This window comes from Anopheles moucheti, chromosome 3 (genome assembly GCF_943734755.1).
Source record: "Anopheles moucheti chromosome 3, idAnoMoucSN_F20_07, whole genome shotgun sequence".
Lineage (NCBI taxonomy): Eukaryota > Metazoa > Arthropoda > Insecta > Diptera > Culicidae > Anopheles > Anopheles moucheti.
Window position 1 is genome coordinate 81,235,049 of NC_069141.1, and position 15,108 is coordinate 81,250,156.

Here is a 15,108-nt window from a genome sequence, read left to right on the forward strand (position 1 = left end):
TTCGATCCATATATATCAACGGATATGGGAAAGTTAGGACAAGAAAGATTTTGAATCAAAGCAATCCAAGAGATATCAGAAGAAGAGACAGAATAAATCAGTATGAATCAGTATCAGTATGAAGACAAGCTGTAAGCGATTGACGGTGGCAATATTGTAATTAAAATCACAGAAGAAATCAACGTCAGGAGTTTGGATTATTTTTAAAACCAAAAAGAACACAACGTAGGGTAATTCACGCCAACGGATACCATTGCTCTTTTTAAGAGACTTTTTAAAGTTTGAAGTTTGTAAAAATAAAGGTTAGATGTGAGATCTTTTCTACTTTCTGGATCCTACCTGTCATTTATGCTTAGCTGAAGGATTCTCAAGTAACACTTTATGGTAGAAAGCTTAACATATCTGTGAGATGACAAAGATTTCCACTTCAAAAGAACACAAATCACGAACTCCGACATTACATGATTTCTCTGAAGATGTCCAAATTCAGAAAATCTGAGAACCTCGGAAATCAACCTGTATTCATCAAAGCCTCAACCTCGTCTAAGCATTCCGCTTTATGGTATCTCGTTCCCAATTATGGCAGATATATCTAACATTGCATATTCATCTTTTTTAATTGTACATTTATGTAAGAATGGAGTGACAGTACATCATAGACAAGAGTAATAGAAGTCCGCAATAAAATAATCAATACCCTGTATCAGATTTGTAAATCCATTTAATCAGTTTAGTGAATCACTCAACTGATACTTATCATCTTCAAAGTCCCGTCGATCAAAGTAAAAAGCAACGCAGCACTCTTGTAAAAGGCAACCAATTGCAGTGCGTCATATCTCGAGTGGGCTCTTTTCTTACGTTTCAACTACTCTCAAAGTACAAAAAATAAAATGCAACATGTTGGAAATGATCTTTTCTACTCGACCGCACAGATACCGTGGTTGTATTTATCTTGTTCGTAATTGTTTTACAAAGATAACGACCACCGTGCACCGTGTATTTCTCTATTGTCCCTACTATCGAAGAACGTCGCCATAGTTCGATGCGTACAGTGCTGGTGGAATGGGCCCTCTCTTGTGGAATGCCGAGCAAATTCTTTCTTTGTTCACTTGCTACTGCTGCAAGTGAAGCCATCGACAACACCCGCCGGCCTTGGTTGCATTAGGCCGACTTTGTTTTGTTATTTCTTTCGCTCCGGCCCAGTGAAAGTATGTTTGATATGTTAAAACTATCTAAACACGCATAAAGTATGCATGTTTGTTTGTGGAATGTTGATTTCTCACACTGTAAAAAAAAGGAAAATTACGGCCAATGTGCGATGGCTGTACGGGTATTGATCTGTTCATCGATCATATTATTATCAAAAGTGGCTTTTTTACGGCAACCCCGTCCAGAATGGGTCAAGAGGTGCATTTTACAAAAAAAAAGGTAAAACTCCACCGATCGCCACTTTTCGCCACGAGCGTTTTCACCACGTTGGATGTTTCTTTCACTCCATTTGCCTTGTAATGGCCACTGTAATCCAATGTGGCACTACGCCCACTAAGAAAGCGAAGGGCAATGTGGAGCTGATCTCACCGCAGGCCAGCCAGGTCTAGCGGATATCTTTAATGATGCGATGTTTACATTGGAAGATTAACTGCAAGGTGGCGTTCGTTTGGCACCCTTTCGGGGTATAATCTCCGAAGCCCGGGGAACAAAACAGCCCTCCGAAGGGTGGCAGCAAACCATTCATAGGGATGATTTTATTTTTCTCCACTGTAACTACTGCCCCTTTCCGCGTAGGTCAGCAAGAGGGCTAACGTTAGGGTACGGAACGAACGGACAAATCATCAAACGCTGTGCCTCATTTCGCCCCACAAAAAGCGAAACAAAGCGTAAGAGAAAAAAAAACAACAAAGTAACACGCCGGTCAATGTAAGAAAAATAAAAACCACACCGCACCTGTCCTAGAATTCGTGATGAGTTAAGTTTTCTTCTGGCCAACAAATCAGCACTCTAACAAATGAACAAACGAACGAGACCACCAGTGCCACCGGTGGGAAACTGGCCGAGGAAAGTGGAGATATGAAAATTATCACGAAACCGTGGGTCTACAAATAGGCCCACGGTGCGTGGCTGGAGTGCGAATGAGTGGGGTGGGTGGTTTTTTGCCCTCTCCACCATTTTCCATCAGTTTCCCTCCATGCTACGGCCGAGTCCAGCAGAAAATCTCCCACAGTCGCCTCATTGCACACTTACTCTCGCTTTCGGCTCAAATCGGTGATGCTGCTGCTGCTGTTACTGATGGCGTCCAGTTTTTTGTTTTGTTTTATTGGCCCAACACCCCACAGTACCATTTTTTGTTGCTGTTTTACCTTCTTTTGTCATTACTTTGGGTTGGAGTTTTGAAGTGGATTTTATGAGGCAGAAAATTACTGATACTGTAAACTGACACCTTCGAATGCGCCCCGCTGCAGTACACAGTTTCCATGTGAGTGCACCTTACCATGAACGCATTATTGCACAATACAATCGCTTCATCCGGATGGTGCGAGGGCACACAAATACTGAAGGTATTGGTTTTGATTGAATATTTCCATAATTTCTTTATTTTTCCTTATTATTTCCCCACGGACGGTCGGTGTGTGTTTAATAGACACATCGTTCACATTGACCAACAACCGCTCATTAGTTTACTCCTCTCTAGGCGAGGGCGTTCCGATCGGAGCTTAAGGTTGATAATTTATGCAACGCGCAAATCAGAGCGTGCAATATGATAGTAGTAGCGGCTACAGCCAAGTACAAAAACCCGTCCCCAATCAACCTTGATTGATTCCGGCGTACTAAACCACAAATGCCACCAATACCCGTTTGGCGTTACGCAGCGAAATCAACCCCAAGACGCGTGGATGAAATTGGAAAAAGCGTCATCCCTTGCGCTGATGAAACCGTCTCGTGAGCAGAGTTCTCGCACATACATCAACCGATATCCTACGGTGAACATGCACGGCATGCGGGCGTATGGTGCGAACCTGCGTAAATTATTGCGGACGACGATGGGACGCAACGGCAAGAACGTGGTTTCTGTGCTTGATGAAAAAAAATGCAGAAGCTTTCTATGGATTTATGGTTCCCCTGCTGCTGTTGCTGCTGGACTTGGTGAATCCTCGCACGCGGTGTTTTACCACCAGGCACGCACGCTGGGCACCGATAGGATAGCGTTGCTGCTTATCAACCGAATGGCACACCCTGTCCGCGCTCTGTTGGACACGTTCTATTCTATTGAGCCGGGACGGGTTTGTCGATATTTGCCGAGCTTTGTGTTGCACAACTTCACACACTCCAAAACGTTCTACAGCTCGTGGCATTCTCATACAATTGTGAGAAATAGAATTTCACATAATAGACATACACATTTGGTGCAACCGTTAAACACAGTTAGGAAACAAACGAGAGAGAGAAATGATCAGCTAGAGATGGATTATCTTAATATTTACACCAGCTCATCCGTTGATAATTCGGACTTTATGAGGTTGCTAAGGGTTAGAAGCTATTCTAGCCATTTTCGGTCAAGGTTCGTTACGCTACAATGCGCTCAACAATGGGCGATTGAAGGTGACGCGTGCAATTATTAAAATACACACATAAGATGGTATTTAAATGGTGATAATAGTCCAGCTTGATGAGCATTCTATCTAGCTACACATAAATGTGGTTTGAATCAAGTTCTTTAAGAGGGGTTTTCATTGGATTTAGACATTCGATCACACGGTAAATAATGAAGAGATATTGGAATTCCTGGGAGTTTTAAGAAGGAAGCATAACAAAGTGCAATTTTATCTTCATATGAACTATTCAAAGTAACTTCAAGGAATTCTTCTCTTTTTCAGGAACTTCTGGAGAATAGCCGAAGGCGGTTCTGCTCAAGCTTGTCCAAATTCACACATTTTAAATATCTTTCAGAGTGGAATTTGAAATTTATGTAGAGGAGTGCCTAATCTTACTCGACGCATTCTTATTCAATTATGAACAAGAGTCCAGAAAAGGCATCAACTGTTTAGAATTCCAGGTCCCTTTAAAAAAAATTAAATTAAAAACCTTTAATTTGAATGTCTAACAGTATATTTTGTTAAACCTGAGCACAAATTCGTTGATATCTTTTCATAATACCTAATTAGATATATTTTGCAATAAAAAGGTTGTTGATCTCATGGCCTCCTTCTCGTAGAACTGCAATATCGAGCAGAACCCTACAACGTTCACCTTCAACAGTGCTTTTAAACCACATTAGAAAATATTGCCAATCTTCACGATTCTAGATGCATCAGATATACGAAAAGTTTATTCTGCTGCAATAAAACGAGAAGCGCTTTAGCGCGCATTAGCCACCAATTAAACGGAAATTGTTTTACTTAGACATGCGGGATAACGGACATGGCTGCTGCCGTTACATTACATTGGACTGTAAAAACCGAAGAACTTAATCCTTCTTGCACGCTGATGATACGTTCTAAATTTATGGCAACTCCACCCTGAAGAGTGTACGGTGAAATAATCAACCGATGTGACGACCGTTACGGCAATGGTTCAAAGCCCGCCCCCAGTCCCGCTTGGAGCTGGAACTGTTGCGCTGTATCGCCAAAACCGGCCACCCCATCTCCGCGTTCTAATCTACGCACCGAAAATGTATTCGCAACAGGAGGAAAGGCGCAGTAAAATGAAGCGACCAAATGCGAGAAGCGACCGTAAGATTACGACAACAGCCTTCCGGTTGGTTCTGGCATTAATATTTCACCCGTTCCCGTCATGCAATCGCCCGAAACGACTGCCCGAGGGAGGCCACTGTTGCTGGTGCAAAAGGTTCTGCTGAATAAAAGATGGTCCACGCGGTTGGTCCAGATTCGCCACTGTAACGGAACCGGGCGCCTTCTGCCAAATGACGCTACGCGGCACTAACAAGTACATCGGAAAGAACAAATGACCACACCAGCGCCAAACCCAGCGGAACCGTCTCGTGTAAACCCGTTGCTGGCCGGGGAGTGTGTGTGTCACTGTGTGCAGAAACGGTTCGGACAGCGTATCGCATCCATCTGCACGGTCGCTTCTGGGGAAACCGTTGGAATCGTTTGGCCGGACAGAATTCGCTGACCGACACGTGTAGCGAATCAATCCGAGTGTATCGGAGTGCAGCAGCAATTGTGACGAAGAAGCCCCCTGCTTTGGAAGTGGACACCCGGGAAAGGGGACAGAACGGACGTACCTGCTTGTTTGACTGATCATCGCTCGGTGCAACGGTGTTGGCGCTGACTTTGGTAGAGATGAGCTTCACGGTAGACCCGTTCTGGATCACGCTCGAGTTGTTCGGATTGGTCGAGGGCGAGGACAGATAGCGCAGATCGCTTAACGTCGGTATGCCGGCCGTCGTTGTCGAACCGGCACCGGCTTGGTCGCCATCGGTCCCATCGCCACCGCCGCCGGGCGCAATGCTACGCGGCCGGCCTCCGCCCGCGTGCCGCCGGTTGCTGTTGGTGATGGTGTTGGTGGTGTAGTTGTTGAACGACGCATTTGTCGTCCAGATCGGGGACGAACCCGTCGTTGCCTGCGTGTAGGAGTGTTTGCGCGTGCGTTCCATTGTGTGGTTATGACCGCCACCGTTCATGGTGCGGTTATCGCCGGCTCCGATGGCCGTCGCCGATGACGGAACGGTCTGTTTTGTGTTGGGTGGTCCCGTGGCCATCATGGGCATCGTCGGTGCACCACCTCCACCGTCTAGCACGTTTTGCATCGATTTTTTACGCTCCGAGGTGAACGAGATGGTCCCATCGGAGAAGCGATGAAAGGTGAGATTTTCGTCGGACAAAAATGACATGGACGTAACGCTAGAAATCTGGGGAATGTAGAAGAAAAAAGAAAGGTATGCATTATTTGGGGCTCTAAGAACGAGTGGAACAGCATTTGATAGAATTTATATTAGTCTTACAATAAACCCACACGATGAAGCCCGCATTAACAGATGATCAATCTGTTATCATCTATTTGATGATATTTTGAACAATTTGATGATTTAGCAGCCATAACATTAAACGTAATCCGATAAATATTACTTGAGAAATTGTGAAAAAAATCAAGTTTTCCTGTACTTTAATAGTCAAAGCATCGACCACATCATGCGCAAATTAGAATTGCCAAAAAGTAGTTAAATATTAGAGTATTGCACCCCAAATCACTGCAAAATAAAAAGAATTTATTATTCATCCATGGAGGCCTCAAGTTTAGGAAGATTTCACAGTGCTTTTGGTGGGATCAAAAAGAAATAATGTATTATGAGTCACTTCCATTTAGCCGAACTTCTAATGCGAATCTTTACTATTGATAATTGAACTAATTGAAATTAACAATTTAGTGAAAATTGTGATTTCCAAGAAAGATAAAAGCGTTTATGAGTGACCCATTTCTGGATTATGATCATTTTAAACTGGACAAGCGACACAAGTGATACGCTTAGAATTATAGAACAATATGCTGCTGTTTTAATTACAAAAAAACGTTTTTAAAAATGTGTTCCCCAACTACCCTTAAAGAAAAAAAAGAAAGAATAAAGAAAAGCTTTAAATTTAAATTTCGGAATGTAGATAAATAGCCCCTATCAACCAACTGTAAACATTAATGCATCCACAATCACATCGGACTATTTGCTCACAGGGTAACACGATTCGCATCCTCAATCAATCAATGCTCGATCTGATCATTGAGTAGATGTTACGGCTGCTGCACAGTGTAAGTAAGTGTCCTTAATTGTCAGAGCATCGATCAATTAACAAGCTACCCCCGTCCATGTACAAACATCCCTATTCGGTGAGTTATTAAAGCAAGACGAACAGCATTTCCCCTCCAGTATCGGGGCGTGGGTTTGATTTCTGCGTGCGTGCGCGTGTAATTTAGCCTTGTTGGCATATATTAGATTAGGAGCAGCAATTCACCTCCACCGGGGGTGTGCCGCTGAACTGAACCCAAACGCAGCGAGGGAGGAAACGAATGCAAGCGAATCGATCACGTGCAAAATGCGTCCAGGCGGAAGAAAAACTCGCCCGCAGAAGCAGGGCAACAGCTCGTAACACCCTTCGCTCGTAATAGGATAGAGCGCTGGTTGAGGGCTGCTCTGAATATTCATTGCGAAAAATAAAGAGCTGAACACGAATGTTATCCTACTTCCCCAGTTCCTGTCAGTAGCAATTTTCCAAGGTAAGCCGAGCTTTTCCTCGCCCAGTCAAGAAGGTGGAAGGAAGCATCCACGGAGCACAGCACCGAGATGCACGGCAAGGAAGCGTTTGGTTTGGCCCAGTTTGGCAAAACAACATCATTTTCCGGACCAAAGATCCTTTCAGCGTGCCGTTGTGGGTTGGTTGCAACGTGCAGGGAGAGTTTGTGTTTTCCTTGCTAAAGAGGAAAACTTTTCTTGAAAGTGGTAGCGTGCGCTGCGGCAATGCGGTAACCAGGCAACGATGCTTCCTGTGCTACACTTTTTGGAGGATTTTGGTTATGAGGTGAGCATGTGGCACGATCAGTGGTAAGCACGTACGGTACGGTGTGTGCATTGCAGGTCGGAAGCCGTTCAGAAGGAATCATCATGAAAGGAAATTGAATTTTAATTGCTGACAAGGTAGAACAGGATTCCATTCGGAACCTCTCGCCATTTTGAAATTGAATTCGATTGATGTGATGATTTTATGACATTTTTTTCAAAGGATTGTTATTGCACAGAAATTAAGCTCCCTGTGAAGTTAGAGAAATTCTAATAAAAGCTTAAATGATCGACAATAATTATTAAACTCAATTTTTGTCTTTTAAGTCACCAAGTAAGACACTTTCAATACATGTGTTATTGTTCCCCACCTGATTATGCAACTAGCTTTTAGTTTCAGCTTGTATATATATAACCACAAACAAGCCGTTACCGTAAAGGAAATTTACTTTCGTCCTCATGCGGCAGCTCGGCACATGCTACAACCGGTGCCGGAAAATTGCCCATTTCCCGGTTTCGTGCCTTCACAACAACACGCTTCAAACACGGACCCTCAAAAGGAACACCCGCAAGAAAGCGAGGCATCGATCCGAAAGCGAAACAAATAAGTCGACTTATAGGTTTGTAAGGTGGCAACAAAAACCAAGGAACCAAAATGTGGTACGTTTGCTAGGCTTCTTGCACAGGTAAGGTTTCCGTGCCGTGTCTGCGAACGTTCTTGTCTTGTCCCACTTCCCCAAAAGACACTACAGAAAAACGGCTACAAAATGCGGAAAAGTGAAACACTAAATCAATATCACGTGGTTACAGTTTGAAGGACAAAAAATCAACCACATTTAGCAAACAACAGGAAAGCAAAAGACGACGAGAAAACGCGTAGAAATCGCGTTCACATTCTTCGATGCGATATCACCACAATGTCGCTTCCGGAACACGTAAGGAACGGTGTAGATTTTTTACAACAACACAAAACACAACGCCAAGTGGCGAAAGTTCCGGGGAGCGACGAAAAGCTTAATCATCCGGAATCCACATTCCGCAAACGACCGATCGATTGGCCGCCAAAGGACAGTCACCCGGATGGTTGTGTTTTCCCATCCCGAGGCTCGCTCGTTCGAACAAGTACACTCACACGCGGTGGTAGCGTCATGATTGCGGATGAACCGTAACCAAACATTGCACGGAGGAATTTTCACTTTTCATGTTCGATGCTGTCCGCCGGCTGTTGTGGGGCCAGGAGCCGGACAATTTATTTATTGGAATTGGTGGGCTGGGTATCGCACCGTACCGTCACTCGTAGCCCTCAATCCCTAATCCGGTCGAGTGACTGCTAGACTGGAAAATGTTCTGTTAATGGACCGGAGCACGTGTAATCAGCGTGTACCAATCATGCTCGACAAGTGAGATGCGCACTTGTGCACCTCGTTTTTTTTTTCGCTGCTGTTGTTACAAACACTCCGCGCCCTGAAGGCGATGCACTCGAAATTAAATCATACGCAACATTTCCCACTCGTCGGGCGGGCTTTTCGCCAAACAACAATCACCAATACGAAACGCTCTTATCAAAGCATGAAAACGATCCTCAAGGGTTTGCTAAACGATGTCGAATTGACCGTTTGCATCAACACAGTAGGCATTGAAAAAATATTCTTTTCCCCAGCACGCTCGATTTGCATCCGGCCGTGGGTGTTGCGATTGCAAACGTAGCGTAATCCATGAAAACATTTGCTCACTACTAAAAATCAATGTTGACCGGGGTGGTGGTAGGACGGGAACCCTCCCCGTTGCAGTAGAAAGCGAAAAAGAAGCCATTTCGGAAACGGCCTGCTTAATGAAGCTAGAAACATCACTCTCGATGTTACGGATGCCATCACAGCACTTTGGTTGTTTTTTCTGTTTTTTTTTCGCTAAGCCGGTCGTCGTTTATTTTTGCTAAAGTGAGTGATAAGCTACCACCGCACCCATTGGAAGCCACTGGATTGGAATGGTCCCTTACGGGTACAGTGAACGCTCGATGGGCTCGGTTCGCATGCGAGCGGGTTGTTTTGCAGTAGAGCCATTGTTAGTCAATAAGTCCGCTTGAGCCAAGCGGTGGCCGACCGGCCGCGTGTGATCGTGTTTTACATGCAGCTTACAAGAAGTTTAAAAGTTTCCCACCGAGGATGATCATGTTTTATGCATGGAGCGTCGCTTGCTTCTCGAAATGGTGCGGTATTTTTGTGAAATATTTCTAAAAAGGTTTTAAAACACATTTTTAAGTGAAATTATTTTTTCTTTGAATAAAATCGGTTGTGGTGCATTACTGATTTAGCTGCAGAAATACAACTTAACCCTTTGCACTTCGGACCTGTGTGGAAATTGAAAACAAAATACTTATTAAGTACAATCTTCACGTTATTCCTCTCTAGCTGTCCTGTGTATCTTCTAACATATTGCCTTATTTTTATAATGAACTTGCATCTGCTTCGTGATCTGAGTTGTTCAAGCTAATAAATACTCCATTTCAATTGCCTTTAGTGGAGCTTACCTTAAGATATGGGAGATCTTAAATAGATCATCTTTATGCGTAAAATCTAAATTTTAACATACTATTACAATTTTAATTTATTTTCAGTATATGTTTGCATCTCTTTAGGGTAAAAGTTAGTTGTTTAGTTTTTAGGCGCCGGTTAAATAAAAAGCAATTTATAATCAAATTTATTACTACTTTGTCAAAATAATTTGTTCGCATTATGATTAACCATTTTTTTGTTAACAATTTTACAATCAAGAACGTTTTGTTCTCTCTCTTTCTCTCTCTCTTTCTCTCTCTCTCTCTCTCTCTCTCTCTCTCTTTCTCTCTCTCTCTCTGTGTTGACTTATCTTTCTGAGCAATATATCAGTCATATTAATTAAAAAATCCTTCTGGGCTTGAAGTCTCTTTTTGCAGTCTCTATTGATAAGATATCATAACAGAATCATCAGCGAAACATATTCACCTCAAACGTAGGTACGGAACTAATTAAATTACTCATAATCACTCACAATTATCATCATCTTTAAAAAAAAATGCTCAGTATGCAAAGGGTTAAAATGAGCATTATCTATTCAACTTAAGACGCAGTACCGGCATAAAAGCTTCAAATTTTCTTTTTACTAATTGCGTCACTGGGGGAGATGATTTGTTATCAGCAAACAGCTGCACATTTGATACAGATTTGAATAGATAGTGCTAAAAACAGATCAGACAAAATGCACTTAACGATCCGTTTTGAAGCATTGTTCGGCATTTGTTTTACACGATGTCATAATTGAAAACCCGTGTCCTCCTTGTCGTTTGGCACAACGAACCCATTTGTTCAGCAGGATAGATAGGTAGATGGAGCACCGTTTTCGACTCGTTTCCGTTCCATTTTCCACCCCAACCATTGCATTCGTAATCGTGTCATTAGTGTGAATTGATTTCAAAAAAATGCCACCCAAGGGAAACATTGAAAATGACCTTCGGTGAAGGTGAATGGCAGCGTTTTTCCCCTACCAAAAAAACCGCCCGGAAAACATATCGACAACCAGTACGGGCGTATGCCCAAAGCACGTACTACCCAGCTATCATGTCATGATGCCGATCGATACGGTGCATTTTTCGCTAGAATTTTTATGCACCGTTTGGGTGGTTTTGCATAACCGTTTCGCTCCCCCCCCCCCTTTGCATAATGCTCCACGTGCACGGGGCGTAAACAACAACAAACTACTTACCGACTGTTTTGGCTCCTTATTTTTCCATTTCATGTTGCCACTGGTGGAAGGTCACCGGGAATTGCTGCGTTCGGTGGGGTGGTAAAATACGATGGACACACTCGTCCTAGCGGTTAGCAGTGGTCGCCCTGATGAACGGACTGGCGCGCGCTCGTACACACATCAACACAAAGCACCCAACATTGGGGATTTAATTTAAACTTTTGCACCGATCTACGCCGAAACTTCTTCGAAAAATTAGAACACAAATTTTGGACCCGATCTTTTCCCGCTTGTTCTCACCAGTTTCGTTTGCAGTTCGTGTTGGTTTCACTTTCACCTACGCTTTATCGCTACACTGGACACTGTGCGGCATCGGCATCAAACGCACTCATGCTTTGCTTTGCGCAAAAAAGTCAGCCATTCCTGGAAAAAAAAGTGAGTGAAGGAATTATAGAGCCGCTGGGAAAAATGGTCCGTTTTTCGCAATGCGATGCTGGGTGGCTGGATGGCGGCGGCCCGTGTTGGTGGCAGTTTTGCAATAGTTTGGACGTGTTTCGTTGACAGGCGACGAACGAGTCCCACATCAGCTGTCGGTACTATTTTTGTGTGGGTGTGTGTGTTTTTTGCTGTTTTTGTTTCTATCTGCTGGGGGGATAACATCCAAAAAAAAAAAAAAGAAAAACGCGGGGATGTTTTGAGGAAATTCGGTGGCGCCTTTGTCTGCACGCCCGCGCAAGGTGTTGCTCTAAACAATAGCACCTGTGCAGTCATACATACATAAAAGGTCCGGGAGAATGGTGGAGTGATGCAGTAAGAAAGGGACAACAGCCCAAAACCCGGTCAGCGTCTGTTCACAACCCATTGCATGATTAATTCAACGTCTATAAATGCTCACTATAAAAAAAAAACGTGCCATGAAAACTGTGCGGGAAAACCCCACTGCATGATAGAGCAGTGGGAGCACAAAAATCATTCTCATGCCTTACGTTTTCACAGCCTGGGGACAGAGCCCACGCGTGTACTTTTATTCTCCCACAGCAATATTTTGGCTGACATAAAGAACTTTTCCTTTGTGCCCTGCTTTGGACACTGCAAGCGATCAGAGATGATGTTACATAAAGCGAACATTAAAATGGAGACTTGAACAACGAGAATGAGGGTACCAGGCGGCACTGCTCCTTACTATTAATAATTAAGTAACTGACGTAGAATAGAAGCTTGCAAGTTACTTAAATTCCTTCTAGAGACCGATTCGAATCCAATTTGCATGCACTTGTTGGTCTGTTTCAAGTCCACCCTTGCGTGCTCTTCTATCTTCTACTCCCAAAAACTAAACACGTGTGAACATAAAACACAATCGTCCCGCAGCTGATGTCATAACCCCTCGGTGAGTTCCTACCCCTGCCTTCCCGTCGCAAAAACCAAAAACCCACATACAATAGGCTGCACGATCGTGACGTAGCAAATGCAAGCACAAGCTCGGATAACTCAATTACACCGCGATACGGATGCATTTTGCTAGCGGGAAACACGCTGTGACTTAACACCGTCGTCACACCGGCAAAAGGCATCGCTTCAAGTATGGGGAGGATGGGTACGCGATCACTGAACAACCTGCTTAAAAACAATAACGTTGAAGATGCACTTAATTGTTGGCAACGGAGCAACCGAACGATTTTGCAACGGTGGGTGGCGTCTGTTTTTGAGATGTCTTCATCGGTGTGTTTACTTTTTTTTTGTTTCAATCCACCACCCCGGGCCGTGCTTTTGTTGTTTGCGTTTGCGCAAAACCGGACGCGGAAGTTTAGTTTCGTGACGGGGCGCGGATCGGCATCGGATTTGTAGCAATAGAAAACTGGGGAACCAGCAATCGACCACTGGTGCGGATGAAAACCTGCGGATGAAAAAAAAAGAAATATGGAGATGAAACAAACGAAAACAGTACATCGGTTAAACGGGCTGAAGGTGTAGGCAAATATCGCAAAGCACAACATAACCACACGCCGGAAGCTTTTTCCGTATCGTATCAATAGAAGCTGTAAGAAAATACGGAACCGAACGTAATCGTAAATGCGATTGTTTGGTATTGTTTTAAGAGAAGCTTCAATAAATACACCAATTGCTTAATTTGGGAATGGTAAATAGAGCGAGCTTTTTTTCGGCAGCTTGGTTATATTTAATTCAGTATAACCTCCAGAGAGTTAGGAAGAAAAAAATCAAACACTACACAACACTTAGATTACAGCGTGCGACAACATTGAACGGAAACTGCATGTAACAGCACTGCTTAGAATAAAAGCCATGACGCTTTGAAAGCCGATGCCAATGATAAATGAAACGTGACATTCGCATCAACATCGGTGCAGTGTGTAGTTAGTCAGACGAATGTCATCATTTGCAAGTAATAACTGGAGTGCGCGTAATTGGTCATACACACGGCAAAAACAACAAGTGATCCTCTGACGTAAGGAATTCTATTACTGAGTTGCGTGCAGTAGCATCTAACCTCAGACAGTTGTTTCAATATTAGTAAGGCTTGGAGATCGTGGCATGGAGTGGTATCGACATTAGGACCGGCACAACATCCAACCCTTGCTCAATTCTTCAGGACTATATACCGTATTTTAGCGTGTATAACGACCCCCTTAATTAGATTTTGGTCATTTTTGACCTAAAAGGGTAGTAACTTTATGGATTAAAGGTCGTTTTGTTGAAATAAAAGGATAGATGGATAAGACAAGGATGAATCTGTGGTTTAATAATGTTTGGAACAGGACCTGGAAAATCAGCAATGCTTGTACCTGATGCATTTAGAGGACATATACCAGCGGAAGTAAAACAAATTGTTACCCAAGCATCGTTTCTGGAAGACATTCCTGGAGGTCTAACGTTTAAGGGTGTGATAAGAGAAGAATGGAGTAAGTGGATAAAAGGGGCTGATTCGAATCTGACTCCTTCAGGAAAAAAAGTAAGAAGAACCCACCATTCCAGCGATCTGACAAAGGGTCATTACTGCATGGTCAGGAGTCAGCGAAGCGATTGTCGTCAAATCCTGTCAAAAATGCGAAATCAGTAACAATCTTGATGGGATTGAGGATCATGCAATTTATGAAGATAGTGATGACGGGGATAATGACAAGGAAAATGTGTTTGAAAACACCAGTGAGGACGATATGAAAGAGTATTATGAATTGTAAAGTTCAAAATTAAATGTAACAATACAATTGTTCCAATTGTTTTAAAAAAAGAAATAAATTCTATTTTTCCAAAAATCTTGAATAATTAATCTAGGGGGTCGTAATACACCGGGGGTCGTTATACACGCTAAAATACGGTACTTACGGGTTGATAAATTTGAGAAACTATAGCCCAAGATTCCCTGCGTTCAGATATTGAACAGATTGTTGCAATTGATACGACATAATTTGAATAACTGAAGATTTTCAATTGGAGATTACTATTGGTAACTTTATCAATACGCTTAAATAACAACGTCCCAACACGAAATCAATCAGAACAAGCACAACAGGTGACAACGGTTTGGACGAGCTGGGTGAAACCGTACCGTATTCCGAAACCTGCCCACATGTCCATGAACTGCCCCACGAACGCGACCGACTGCACGCTTCGCTTCCGTTGCCACCGAGCCGCGCTGTTCATGTGGAACAATAGGCAATAAAGTGAAATAGGGACTGCATGTCGGTTAAAGCTCACAAAATCACGCACACGCCACCAAGGTGAGCAGGTCTCGCTCACCGGTACCGGCAATCACCGCTATCACACCACACACCGTCCGGAAGAGTTCGGTCCGAAGGCGAAACGAAAGCAAAAACTGGACGATTTACATGGCCGCCCTGAAAATCACCGTTCGGCAGGTGAATTTGCCG

General features: G+C 43.4%; 1 protein-coding gene across 1 annotated transcript in view; it reads right to left on the reverse strand.

The window, feature by feature from the left end:
- Positions 1-15,108, reverse strand: part of LOC128302027 (sodium- and chloride-dependent neutral and basic amino acid transporter B(0+)) — a 48,599-nt gene that overhangs the window by 21,270 nt on the left and 12,221 nt on the right. Inside the window, exons 3-4 of the mRNA XM_053038739.1 lie at positions 11,240-11,644; positions 5,243-5,869 (exon numbers count right to left, since the gene is read on the reverse strand). Of these exons, the coding sequence (XP_052894699.1) occupies positions 5,243-5,869; positions 11,240-11,272 (660 nt within the window). The 5' untranslated portion in view covers positions 11,273-11,644. The remainder of the gene's footprint in view (positions 1-5,242; positions 5,870-11,239; positions 11,645-15,108) is intronic.